Source organism: Phragmites australis, chromosome 6 (assembly GCF_958298935.1).
Source record: "Phragmites australis chromosome 6, lpPhrAust1.1, whole genome shotgun sequence".
In the NCBI taxonomy this organism is placed as follows: domain Eukaryota; kingdom Viridiplantae; phylum Streptophyta; class Magnoliopsida; order Poales; family Poaceae; genus Phragmites; species Phragmites australis.
In genome coordinates, this window is record NC_084926.1 from 26,842,996 (window position 1) to 26,856,739 (window position 13,744).

Here is a 13,744-nt window from a genome sequence, read left to right on the forward strand (position 1 = left end):
AATATGATGCTTTTATAACTCTACGATAGCATAGTTGGCATTTATGCAAATTTAACCTGTTACAGTCTGTTTCTTTATTTAAGCTTGCATGTCATTTACTTTCCACTCTTGCGGAGTACGACATGTACTCACACTTGCTATTTTTATCTAAATATACATCATATGCTGCTCAAATAATTAAGGAGAACCAATCTACTATATCAATGAAGATGAAGATTGCTGGGCTGGTGGACCTCTGGTCAATTGCCTGTGAAAAATGGGAGCTTCGCTGTGTTTTACTAGTGTGTTTTCGTTAAAGACTTTGAGATCTTTCTATCTTGTTTAATTTAAATGTTGTAATACTAGAACTGTATGTGATACACTGATGAAGTTGCTGTGTGTATGAAACTTGATCATGGCATATATTTGGTTTACTTCTGGTTTTGTCCGTTTATAAAGTCGAGTGTGACATTTATATTAATGTGCACTGATAAATTTATATTTTTATAAAATAATTTCAGGAGATTAATGTAATATTATGCTTTCTATTTAACAATTCTTGAGAGATTTGAACACTTAAGTTGTCAAACTTCAAAAGGTTCTATGGCATGGATACTAGGACTACAAACAAAAAAGAACAAAGGAAGTATTGTGTATTTTTTACCATGTACAACTCTGAGGCAATAAACATAAAAAAATGGAGGGTGTAAGATTTAGTCAAAAGGACAAAACAAAAAGGCATACAATGTGAAAAGGGAAGAGAAGGAAGAAATGAAAAAAAAAGCTATGAGAAGCTTCGAACAAAGGAAAACAAACATAAGTCGGAGCAGAAAGAAAGATAATATAGTGTAGCTTATGAATCACCTCACTGTTCATTAGCCCACTAGGCAACTACACATTTACGTGGGCGACTAGTAGCTATGGTCGTGCTCGTGGTGTATAGTAATGAGAGTTGCAACATCAAAATATTATTCTCGATAGATGATAGGGTTTTCATCGTATGTGGATCTATTTGCTCATGAGAAATTTTGACTATGTCATGTGGGTAAGGTGGGTCTCATTAAAGAAATCCTTATGGAAGTCTAGTGATAGAAACAATTGGATAACCCCATTAGTTTATTAACTCAGTGAGCCTTGAAGTGTCCTAGCAGCAACTTTTTTTATAACTGAACTGATTTTTTCAATTTAAAATTTGACTTCAATACAAACTTGAGAAAGGTAAATCTACCGGAATCCGGCTGCGGCCGGAGCCGCCGACCCCGACCCCGACCGTCCAAAATTTTTCCTTTCCGTCCCGGACTCGATAGCCCACGGGCCCTCGGTCCATAAAAACCTAGTCTCCCCCTGCGCCGTCCTCTCACCCTAGCCAATCCCCAAATCCCCTAAAGCGCAGACGCACACCACCAATCAACCAATCAACCAACGCGAGAGGAGAGTGCACCACCACCAGCGCAAACCGTCATGGCCGTCGCCCCCGCGTGGGCCAAGCCCGGCTCCTGGGCCCTCGCCGCCGAGGAGCAGGACGACCTCCCCCCGCCGCCGCCGCCCGTCGTCCCCGCCGCCGACTTCCCCGACCTCGCCACCGCTGCCACCGCCAAGGTCCCCAAGAAGAAGAAGCCCAAGGCCGTCTCCCTCGGCGACTTTGCCGCCGGCAAGTTCGTTGCCCCCGCCTCCCGCAGGGACCCCGGCCCCATGGAGCTCCCCACGGGCCCCCGCGAGCGCACCGAGGAGGAGCTCGCAAACGCGCGCGGCTTCGGGGCCGCGCGATGGGGCGGTGCCGGCGGCGGCGGCGGCCCCCGCTCCTCCGACGAGCCGCGCCGCGGCGGATCTGGCTCCGAGGACTTTGGTCCGTCGCGGGCCGACGAGGCGGACGACTGGGGCGCCGGAAAGAAGCCGCCAATGGATAGGAGGGAGAGGATTGGAGGGTTCGGTGGGGACCTCTCTGCTCCGCGTGCCGATGACGTCGACGACTGGGTGTCCGCCAAGAGGTCGGCACCCGCCCCGTACCCGGAGAGGAGGGAGCGCGTCGGAGGCGACTCGCACTCGCGCTCTGATGACTCCGCGAGCTGGGTCTCCAGCAAGAGCTATTCTGCACTGCCGCCCCCTCCTGCTGATGGCCGGAGGGGTGGCCCGGTTTGGGGTTTCAACCGGGACGGAGGCCCAGATACAGATTCTTGGGGGAGAAGGAGGGAGGAGGTGACCAATGGTGGGGGGAACATGGCTGGCCGGCCCCGCCTGAACTTGCAGAAGCGGACCTTGCCGCTTGCCAATGGCATTGATGGAGAGGAGGATTATAAAGAGAAGGGAGAGGAGCGACCCAGGAGCAGGTCTTCAAACCCGTTCGGGGCAGCCCGCCCACGCGAGGAGGTGCTTGCAGCAAAGGGGGAGAACTGGAGGAAGGAGGAGCCTAAGGTGGAGAAGTTAGAGATTCAACCAAGAACCAGGTCATCCAACCCGTTCGGAGCAGCTCGCCCACGTGAGGAGGTGCTTGCTGAAAAGGGAGAGGATTGGAGGAAAATTGATGAGAAACTTGAGGCGATGAAGGTGCGGGAGGCACCGCCGGAGAGGAGGTCCTTGGGGAGGAGGGGTTCTCCTGTCGCAGGAGAGGAGAATGGGAATGCTCAAGGACCAGAGAGCCGTGCTGAGAGAGCTTGGAAGAAGCCTGATGCAGTTGATCCTGCTAAAGAATCTGAAGAAGGGTCTGATAACTGAACTTCCTCTCAACTTTGATTCGGTCCAATTTTGCGATATTTCTTGCATGTCTGGCCATGGTTGATCATGTCCTATATTTTGTGAAGTTCCAGAAATTTTGCTCCTTATTCAATTAAGGCGAAATTGCTGTGGTAGCTCTCAAAATGAACCATTTTGCTTCGGTACTATTATTTTTTTTACCGATTTCGAAAATACCAGTGGATTTTTCCCGTCCTTGCTCCATCTAGCACTCTGTGCTCCATCCGTCCTCTGCCTCCTTCAGCGAGCTGCAGCAGCAGCTTTAAACCAATCAGCAGCTTCCTCCTCTGAGCAAGCGGCGAGCAAGCAGCTGTTCAAGCCATAGGCAACCGGATCCAAGCGGAGGGCGAGAGGCTCAAGGTCGCGCAGTGTAGTCGTTGACGACGAGGTCGCGGTCGGCCTCATCGGCATCGACGGCGATGCGGTGGAGTCGCAGCTCCACGCGACGGCGAAGGCACTAGAGCTCCGTGTGGTGGTAGAGGTACTGCCTCTCGATGGCCCGAGTCTGGTGGCACGACTGGATCTGGTGATACTGCTCCTCAACCCCCCGCTCAAATGTTGCTGCCCCAGCCCATCGAGCTCACAGAGGCTGCTCCTCCGGGCATCAGGGATGAGCACCACAGCTGGGTGAGCTGAGGGGGTCTGTTGTGAGGCTGCATTGGCTCCGGCTACCGCGCGGCGCAGTCGGCGAACAAGGAAGACAATTGGAGTCAATGGAGGAGTAGGAGTCCGTCGGAGGACTCACTCACCGGAGAAGAAAGGGGTAGGTCCGCTGGCTAACAGAGGTTAACAAAGGGATGGTTTAGTGTGTGATCTGGGCCATTGGTTCCTAATCTAACTGTTGAGTGCTAGACGGAGAAGATATGGACCAAATCTAGTGCTACTAAAGAAATCCCGCAAAAATAGTGGTACAGGAGCAAACCTGTTCGAATCTAGTGCTACTAGAGCTATTTCGCCTTCAATTAAATTGTTTCATTAGATGGTCTTTGTTGATCTTAGCTGGCATTGTTTTGGTCTGAGCTGTCCTTGTGATCGTATTAGGGATTGAGGTGCAGAATCCAAATCAGCATGTTCTGTTGTTTGATATGATTTTTTTTTTAGGGAAAATTTGCTACAGGACACACTAGAAGTGTGGCTTTCGTTGCAGGACACGATTTTTTTTAATGTATAGTGTCGGACACTACAGAAATGTGGTTATTTGCCGGAACACACTTTAGCCATTAAAATATAATATTTTGCTAATTAGGAGGGAGAAACAATCTGAAATGCCCTCGATGCCCTTCTGACCCAGTGGGACTCACTGTCGGTGAGAGGCAGAGAAGATAAGACCGGTCGGATTTTTCCTGTGTCTGTGCGGGCGGCTCAGAGAGAGAGAGCAAAGATCGGGTGGGGTTGAGGAAGGCCAGAGGGAGGTGGCGCTGGTGGGAAGAGGAGGAGACCAGAGAGGGGAGCTGACCAGTGCGATAAGCTCTGTGGCGATGGCGGCCTTGGCTGATCGTGGCGGCACGAGAGCGAGGACAAAGAGGAGAGGTCGGCGCTGGGAGAAGAGGCACCAATGGAGAGGGAGATGGTCGGAGAGAGGTCTGCGGCGTGCGTGAGCGGCGCAAGGGGTCGATGCGGTGGTGCGACTATGCGCACAACGATGGGGAGCGGTGGTGTGGACCGGCAACACGGTGTGGTGGCGCGCGCTCGCGGCCATGTGTGAGGCGATGGCGCGACGGTGTGGTGCGGTTTGTGACCAAGTGGCGGCATGCACTGTGTTCGCGTAGTGGATGGCGCGGGTGGCGCGATGGCCTCTGCTTGTTCTATCTCGATCCTCATCGCGAGGCACCCCCTCCCATCTCATTCCCCATCACCATCCCTTCGCCTCCGCCCTGCCTGGGAGCCACCATCGTCCCCTGCCTGAGAGCCACCGCCGCCCTTCGAGCCTTGCTGGCTGTAGATGAAGGTTCGAACGCCCTACTGTCCTTGTGGCCTAACGATAAGGTTGAGTCCTGCTGCGACGCCTCCCATGGCGGCGGCCCCTTCAGAAGGTGATGGTGGAGCTTCTCCAGCTGGTTGGAGATGCAGCACCGGCGAGGCCCTAATTGACGAGTAGCTCTTGGGCTTCAATACAGCGACGAACTTGGATCTGCTCCTGCTTTGGTGTTGCGCTATGGAGAAAGGGAGGCAAAGAAGAGAAAAGGTGTGGTCGACTTGCTCATGGATTGGGCTTAAAACATCTGGTGGCGGTGGTCTTGTGGCTACTGTTCTCTTGCACGAAGGATGAACAAGGAGAAAGAGATGGGTGCCTGTGGTGTGAATCCATGGAGGCGGCTGATGCTGTGCTTGTTCTTTTGATCTAGAAAAATAGAGTTCGAGAGATTGAGAGGAGAAGAAGCACGTCTGTTGTTGCTACCCGCGATGCTCTTCCTGCTGCCACTGCCCATGGAGATCGATTGGGCATGGAGAAGGCCTTGGCTGTAGCTCGTACATGCGGATGACAGATAGGAAAACTGACTTGTGGGCCCCACCTTAACCAAGGGCGAAATAGACTTTTCACATCCTTTCTTTCTCCTCACAAGCAGCAAATGACTATTATAATAGTTGCGGTGTGTGGTAGCAAATTATCACCATTGAGCGGTGTCTAGCAGCCAAAAAAAATCATGTCTTGCAGTAAAAAGTCAAACTTCTAGTGTGTCCTGTAGCAAATTTTCCCTTTTGTTTATGGGCGTATAAGTTATGATCAATTACTTACATATGGCCTTCAAGCGAAGTATCAGTTAACAAACAGTTTTCTTCAGGTGCACACTAGTAAACTAAATACTGGTGTTAGGGCTTTCTTTACTATGTTTTGGTTTATGGGAAACAAGTATTTACACAAAAGAACACAATTTATCTGGTGATGCTTGGTTGGGAACATGGTCGAAATAATACCTAAATTATCATGCTTTACTTCTAATTGCATGGTTTGTTTGCTTTTTCTAAAATGACAAATATTTATCGGAATGGTGCTGAGATTAAATGTAGATTCCAAAAGCTGAAAGTGGAAAAAAGAAAAGAAAAAGATGTTTGGCCTTCTTGCCTTGTTTCCCTTGTCTTAAAATGTACTGAGGAACAAATATGCACATAAATTTGAGAATTCTTGTTGATCATGTGTTACAGTCAAATTCTAGAGTATGAATGCTTCTCGGGTAGTATTTACTGAACATGTGTCTCTATCCGAATTCCTTTTCCTGTTGGCATAAAATTTTATGGTTTTAATGATTGAATTTGGAAGTGTTATGCTAAAGTTTTCAATTCTTGAAATCAGGTAATTAAGGATAATGCATGGAGACCTTAAATTAGGTGTCTTGTAATACCTCGTTATTGTTCTTTGGCATCAAACACCAGGTAGAACGCCTGATAGTGTGCTTCTGTTTTTTTGATGTGAACTACATTAATTAATGCTGTTTGATTAGCAAGCTTGTAGATGAGAGTTGCAGATGTACATGGAGATGTAGAATAGGAATGCAATTGTGGTATCATAACAATGGGGAGGAACTATGGAACAGTCACTTGTTGTGACTTGTTAGTTCATACTATCCTTATTGCAAAGATTTTCATCTTTTAATCATCATATGCAATGTTACTGATACCATTGTACAGGAGACCTAATTACCACTATAACTTGCTATCTTTTCGCATTTTCCATAATCTGTGAGGTAGATTGTAGTTCCACAAGAAGTTCAAATTGTGAATTAGGTTAGTGAATTTAGCTACTAATAGTATATAATATTTGTTGCTATTATTTAATAATTGGTATCTCTTGTGCATCATTATACCATCTTGATGCTTGTCTACGAATCTTTACACCTGAAGTGTCTCGTCTTCTCTTGCTAGTTCTCTTCTTAAAATTATGTATACTACTTCCTTTTAGAAGAAAGATAATCACGTCCATGATGTGTAGTAATATAGTGTTGGTTTGCATTTGGTCACATTTGATTGAACAATAATCCACTAACTTATGTTATTTTGTATTTAAGTTGTGCTTGGGGCAGCTTCTTTTCTTGTTGGGGACCTCAATGAATAAGAACTGGTGGTTTATAATTTTTTCTTTCCCATGTTCAATCTTTTCGTTCCTGGTGACGCAACAAATTGTTTTTAGTGTAAGCTGGCTTCTTCTGTTTTTTAACAGCAGAACCATATTCTTTTGATGTTTCCTGTGTTGGAAAGTAGTGGTTCACAATGAGTCCTTTGATGGAGGTGCTATTCCCCCATTATGCATTATCTGATAAGCAGTCTAGCATTTTTCCCTTCCTCACTTGACTTGGATTACGTATTTGTTTCCCTCTTTCATTGTTTCAGCATTGTTAATATTTTGTTGGACAATCGCTAATGGACCAAAAATTCAATTTTTAATTGCAGATCTGAAACTACTGACAAGAGTGTGCCAGCAAATTAATCCTACGCCAGTACATGGTGCGCAGGCATTTTACAATCTGATGGTCCAAAGAATTCATCTACTAAATATATTAGCTTGTTTTATGTTTGTTACTCGTGCGCGGCGGCAGTTGTAACGCTGAGTCAATTTTGGGTCTGCAATTCTTTGTTCTAGTATCTGGAAAAAATGGTGTCTTGAATTTTGATCGGGTATTGCGTCTCAAGTCTTACTGGGGTAGTGTTATTTATTGTCAATTGTCATGCTATGTTGACATGGGGATAATGCCTGGAAGATGTTTCTTTATTTCGGTGCAGTATACAGTTTGTAGGTTAGTGAATTAGTTTTGGTGACTCTTCTAGTGTTTTCATTTCTGGAATTGTCATTGTGATACTCATATACAGCCCGCAGGCAAAGTTAAACATCAAATAGTTAACTTCTTTTCCTGTTTGCTTCTTTTGGCAAGGCAGCAAACAGTTAACTCCTTGAGTTGGTCATGAAAAGTTGTGGCTATGCATCGGTTAAACATGTATGGGGTTTGGGAACGCTCGGGGTGGTGAAGTTGTGGAAGTACAGCTTCATCTGCCAAGCTATTGAATTCTACGAACCAATGAAGTCATGGGAGGCGTGTTTGGGTTCTGATGCCCATGTATAGATTCACTTACGCGTGTTAAGCGTTTTAAACATATACCCACAATGGCACTTGCCTCATGGAAGGGTACACTTTATATCTAACTCATCCCACCCCTCACAGCCACTGTCTGCTGCGGCCGACTCAATCCGTGCGCCGTGCTTGTCGCCAGCTCCCCCGCCGGAGTAAACTTATTCGATCGCTTGATGAGCTGTGTGACACAGTTGAAGCAGCGACTACAGCGATCTCAAAGCCACCATCTCAAGTTCGAGCTGAGGTGTGGTGAGGTCGTGCGAATTAGGCAGCCACAAGGCAGTCAGAAACTTCACATGGTAACTTATGCCCGTATCTTGGAATTCGGTTAAGTTGGATACTCGCATGCATGTGAATCCTACCACATGATGTCGCCAACGTAAATCCTAGCTCGGATAAGTTTCTTTTAAGAAAATCGGAATTGATAATTTTGAAACTTTGAATTTGAATTTTTTTTCTAGAACTTGAACATTTTGTGGGTTGAGCTGAGTTGAACCAAGAATGCACCGGATGGTCCTCATAGATCTTGCTGCCCACGACCAACTTACGGATTATATAGGATGCGCACCTAAGTATGCTCCTGAAGGAAACGAAAGGAGCAACTTTCCAACACCGTGACGAAAATGGGATAAGCTTGGTCCATGGCTTGGCTTTCTGGTGTGTACTAGGTAAAATGATCTCCGTTGTACAGGCTACACAGTCATCAATGTAGAAGGACAGAAACTCCAGAAAAAAAGAACTATCATTAGATCGATCCATGTACAAGAATGACAGCAGTAAGATTCAACAGGAAGATGATTTCGCCTTTAGGCAAGCTCAAGTCGTGGAACCGTCTGATACATCTGGATTCTGCCTTTGCCATCCTCACGGGGCTGAAATTCCACACCCTCTGCAATCTCTTCACAGATCCAAACTGAAATCCTGGGACCCTTTGAAAAAGTTCAGGAACAAGTGGCATGAAAGTCCCAAACATATTTGCAGTAGAGCATTCTCGAGAATATTAAACCTTCAATACCTGTAATTAGGCATGAAAACTGCTGTAATAGGAGCTACATAGAGCACCAAAAGATGGTGATATCTTATGATGGTGGTGCAATGGAATCTGTCTGAACACTGTCACTAGAATGCAGGCATCTTTCAAGAATCAGGTTGCGCTAATTCGGTGCAATCTATGCATATCAAAGAGCAATGTTCAAACTGGCAAGGCACTTGCAGGCACTAATTAGATAATCGCCACGCTAGAGTGATAGTATAGTCGAAACCATGTAGTTTCTAGTTAGCAACCAAACCACCCTTGGTCCTTTGGTGTTCTAGGGTAGATCGCTAAGCCATTCAGCATGGTGCAGGCCTGTTGTTTCTCCTTTGTTTCTTTGATTCATTTTTTCAGTATTACAACCTTTGTCAATTATTTGGCACATACATACGAAATGCATAACACCTGCTTTCCTTTAAGAAAAATATCAGGGCTCCCAAATTAATTGTTATGGTACAGCACTAATTTAACAATCAACCAGCCTTCTCTACACAATCATTCAAATATCACGATAAATCCAGGCATGGCAAGATATGGAACAGTATTTGTAAACTATGTTTTACTGGGAGAAAAGGTTAGAGATGCCCTTTGATGTTTAAGTACCTTCTTACTCAAAAGCTCCTCTTCCTACACTTAGTACAGAAATCCCCTTCACTGCCAGCTGGTAAACTCCCTTCACTGCCTGTTTTACAGCCGGCAGTTGGCAATGGGTAGTGATAGTCCCCAACTATTACTGTCGGCTCAGGGCACCGGCAGTGAAGGTGCTTATCACTACCGGCTCAAGGCTTCAGCTGGTAGTGGTACCTGTGGAATCACTGTCAGCTGGTGGTTTTGGTCGACAGTAATGCCCGTGGAATCACTACTGGCTAAAACCTCGAGCCGGCAGTACTTTGCCTCTCCCTCTCTCCTATCTTTCTCCTCTCAATACATGCATACAATGAAACCTAGGTCAACATTAATGCATAGTAATTCATGTCCTTCATTAATATGTAAATAAAGCTACTTAATCTAGTTTAAAAATTCGACCTTCATTATGATCATGACATGCATAGGGAGGTTCGCTGGTGTTTCCCATGAAACCTAGGTTGACATCCTCTCTAAAAAGAGGTAGCGTATAAAATTGAGAAATATGGTGTCATCTGAACATATATACGTTGTCAAAGTTTCTGGTAGCCTTCCTCCATTTCGCATACTCTCTACTAGAAGGTATGGTGTCATCTGAAGGTCCCTCATGAAGCGACAGTACAATTGATTAATGAAACTCACCGTTTGGGTTCATAACATGTTTGATAAAGAACCTGGCAATCTGTTCCTGGATAGCATGTATTTCTGCAGGGAGTATCACACTTGTGTAGTGCTTGAAGTGCTACTTTTGAAGAATCGAAAGAATTAGGGCCCGTTTGGATGGTCGGAACGTTTCCGATTCTGGGCGTTTCTACCAGGATCGCTACCAAACGGTGAAAACGTGGAACGATTCTGATAGGAACGGGCGAAATGATTCTCAGGAAATAGCCTAGGCGCGTGAAACGCCCAGAGAGCCGTTTCTCAGTGATTGTCCCCACTAGCTTTTATACGTCCCCGTGGAGTTTATCAGTATTTGCACCCATTACCACTGCTCGAGCACATAGCGTCCTTCCCAACCCGCTGCAACAGCTCAGCTCAGCTCCCTTTTTCGTCCCCTCTCTCTAGTGCCTTGAACTCGTCCGCTGCCCAAGCACTCTGTCGCCGCTCGATCCGTGCCGGAGCTGCGCGCCGGCACTCGTGGTGTTCCAGAGCTGCGCGCCGGCCCTCGCGCAATCCATCGAGCCATCCCGGAGCTGCACGCCTCCCTTTCGGCCTTCCGCCCGTCGCCGCTCGAGCTGTCCTGGAGCAGCCCGCCACCCTCCGTTGCCGCTCGAGCTGTCCTGGAGCTCGCGCCGCCCTTCGAGCCGTCCCGGAGCAGCCCGCCGCCCGTCGAGCCATCCCCAGATCTGGGCACCTTCCCTCCGGCACAGGCTCTTCGCACCAAGCACCGCGGTGCTGCTCTAGCTCCCCGGATCCGCATGTCGGGCAGGAGGCAGGAGCTACGAGCAGAGGGCAGAAGGCCAGGAGCTACGAGGAGAGGTATAGCTTACTGGAGTTCTGAATACTACAGCACTTGATCTCGTTTTGTGTTAACAAGCTAGCATCTTAGACACTTGATTTGATATATGACGATGCCAAAAGATGGATGCATACACATACTGTTGCTGACGTTTATAAAGCCATGATCCATTAAACATCTAACTGGTTCTTGCACTCCGCGAAGCTTACCGTGCATGTACTTGATTAGAAAAGGTCAACAACAGAGCGGTGATGGTGAGATGACATTGGGGGGTGAAGTGGCCTGCCGGAGCTCACATCCGTTGATTGTTTGATCGAGCTTACATATGTGGGTTTGGGGATGCATAGATGTTCTAGGAATGGTGATTTGTATGTTTCATATAATTGCGTGATGCGTAGATGTACATTGATTTGGAATGTGTCAGGGGCTTGAAGTTATCAGCCAATTCTATTTTGCTAGATGATTGTGCTGTTGTTCTACTTGTGCTTGTGCTTGTGCTGGACAAAATAGGCTTGTGCTTGCGCTGGTAATTCAAGATAGGCTTGTGCTTATGCTGGATATAAAAACAAATGGCCCATTGTGCTGGATTGGATTAGGGACAGTGGTGCTATAATCTGTTTTTTAATATGTTTGTCGATTTGCTAAGTATAATATGTTGATTTGTAGATGGTTGAGGCTGATTGGTCCGAAGAGAACACTAGAGTTGTTTGTAGATTGTTTGCTGAACAAGTTAGGTGTGGAAATCGTTCGAGCACCCATTTGAACAATGTAGGGTACAAAAATGCGATTGTCAAGTTTCATGAGGAGACGGACATTTTGTACAATAGAGGCCAATTTAAGAACAAATGGGCAAAATTGAAGGTGGAATATACTGCTTGGAAGAGTTTGTTGAAACAAACAGGTATAGGTTGGGATGAAAAGAAGGGGACAGTTCGCATGAGCGACGATTGGTGGAAGAAGATGAGAAAAGTAAGTTTGCAAGTTGTAATTTATTTGTTCTTTCATGCCTCGACCAATAATAAATTTATAACATATACATACATGTTTTCAGGAAATTCCAGGATGTGGCAAGTTTAAAGACAAGGGACTTCAAAATGAAGATGAGTTGAATGTTATGTTTGAAGACCTTCGTAATACAGGTGATAACCACTTTTGTGCTTCATCAGGTGTAATTCCTCAAAGTCCTAATGGTGGCTCGAATGGTGGTGATGAGGAGGCTGAGTCAGATGATGACAGTGAACCAGAAGAAATAACACCAAGTGGCAAGGGCAAAGGCAAGAGACCTAGTGGTGATGACAAAGACAAGGTAAAAAGAGCGAAGACAAGTGGAGGCAAGTGGATAGAAGACCAAATTAGTAAAATTGTGTCCTTAAATGAGAGGTCCACAACTTCTGTTGAGTCAATGGCAAGAAGGGAGGACAACTCAGGGTGTTCCATCAAGGAAGTAATGGCTATTGTGAAGGAGTGTGGTGCTATTCTTGGTACAAAGCAACACTTCATTGCTTCTGAATTATTCACTAAGAGAGCTGAGAGGGAGATGTTTATGACTTTGGACACTCCAGAAGACCGGTTTGCCTGGGTCACTATGAAGCACTTTGTCAAATATGGTCCTGTGTAAGTTTTTGAGACATGTTTGTTACTTTATGTGGAGTCATGTTGGACATATTATGTTGAGACATGTTTGTGGGTTTATGTTGAGTCATGTTTGTTACTTTATGTGGAGTCATGTTGGTTGGTTTATTCATGAACTTGTACTATTGAGTCATGTTGGTTGGTTATTCATGAACTTGCCATATTCATGTTATGCTACAGATGTCCTCAAGTGAAAGTGAAAGGAGTGCAAGCGACTCCGATGATGACGATGTTTTTGATTTACAAGCCATACGTCAACATCAAGAGCTGTAGACCAACTTGTTTTCTACTGTCACTATGTTGCACAAGTACTACATGAAGTATCATGATAAGAATGCACCAAGGACCTCACAACTCAGTGGATATGGATGGATTATGGAAACACTGAACACACCTGGAGAAAGTCACAGAATGTTCAGGATGAATGGAGGCCTTTTCATCAGATTGCATGATCTTTTGGTAAGTAATTATGGTCTAGAGTCATCCATTCATATGAGCTCAATGGAATCACTTGCCATCTTTCTGTGCATTTGCGGGCAAAATAGATCCAATAGTTCGATTCAGAATACATTCAAGCATTCAGGGGAGACAATCAGTAGGAAGTTTGATGATGTGTTGCATTGCCTAGTTAGGATGGCTAAAGATTGCATAAGACCTCAGGACCGTAACTTCTCCAATGTGCACAGTAGGATTAGTGGTGACCAAAGGATGTGGCCACATTTTAAGGATTGCATTGGAGCCATTGATGGAACACACATCTTAGCGACACCACCTCCTCGAGATTATGTAAGATACATTGGCAGATTAGGGACTTCAACCCAAAATGTTATGGCACTGGTTGATTTTGACATGCGTTTCACCTATGCATCTGTTGGACAGCCAGGTTCTATGCATGACACAAGTGTGCTATATCATGCTATAGAACATGATACACAAGCCTTTCCACATCCTCCGCTAGGTAAAATTTATTGCTATCTTCCTTCCCTTTCTTTTTTGCTACTTTCACATTTATTGATTTCTTTCATGTTTATTCAGGAAAATATTATGTTGTCGATGCTGGTTACCCAAACAGACCGGGATACTTATCACCATATAAAGGACAGAGGTACCATGTTCCTGACTGAAGAAGGGATGTCGCTCCTTCTGGTGAGCAAGAGGTATTCAACTATTTGCACTCAAGTCTTTGTAATGTCGTTGACCGAACTTTTGGCGTATGGAAGATGA

General features: G+C 45.8%; 2 protein-coding genes across 2 annotated transcripts; both read left to right on the top strand.

The window, feature by feature from the left end:
- Positions 1-1,325: 1,325 nt before the first annotated feature.
- LOC133922179 (eukaryotic translation initiation factor 4B3-like) lies at positions 1,326-7,555 on the top strand. Its single transcript, XM_062367389.1, has 2 exons — positions 1,326-2,678; positions 7,096-7,555. Exons 1-2 carry the CDS (start codon positions 1,441-1,443, stop codon positions 7,130-7,132), a joined length of 1,275 nt encoding a protein of 424 aa, XP_062223373.1. The 5' UTR covers positions 1,326-1,440; the 3' UTR covers positions 7,133-7,555.
- A 1,956-nt stretch (positions 7,556-9,511) lies between these two features.
- Positions 9,512-12,506, top strand: LOC133923102 (uncharacterized). The gene is made up of 4 exons (XM_062368549.1): positions 9,512-9,622; positions 10,521-10,908; positions 11,790-11,857; positions 11,940-12,506. Exons 1-4 carry the CDS (start codon positions 9,512-9,514, stop codon positions 12,504-12,506), a joined length of 1,134 nt encoding a protein of 377 aa, XP_062224533.1.
- The last annotated feature ends 1,238 nt before the right edge of the window (positions 12,507-13,744 follow it).

Excerpts from the sequence above, each read along its gene's own strand:
- LOC133922179 (XM_062367389.1), top strand. The coding sequence starts at position 1,441 with ATGGCCGTCGCCCCCGCGTGGGCCAAGCCCGGCTCCTGGGCCCTCGCC. Across the intron at positions 2,679-7,095 it reads GCTAAAGAATCTGAAGAAGG|ATCTGAAACTACTGACAAGA; the intron begins GTCTGATAACTG and ends TTTTAATTGCAG.
- LOC133923102 (XM_062368549.1), top strand. The coding sequence starts at position 9,512 with ATGGGTAGTGATAGTCCCCAACTATTACTGTCGGCTCAGGGCACCGGC. Across the intron at positions 9,623-10,520 it reads GTGGTACCTGTGGAATCACT|CACTCTGTCGCCGCTCGATC; the intron begins GTCAGCTGGTGG and ends CCGCTGCCCAAG. Across the intron at positions 11,858-11,939 it reads GGTGGAAGAAGATGAGAAAA|GAAATTCCAGGATGTGGCAA; the intron begins GTAAGTTTGCAA and ends ACATGTTTTCAG.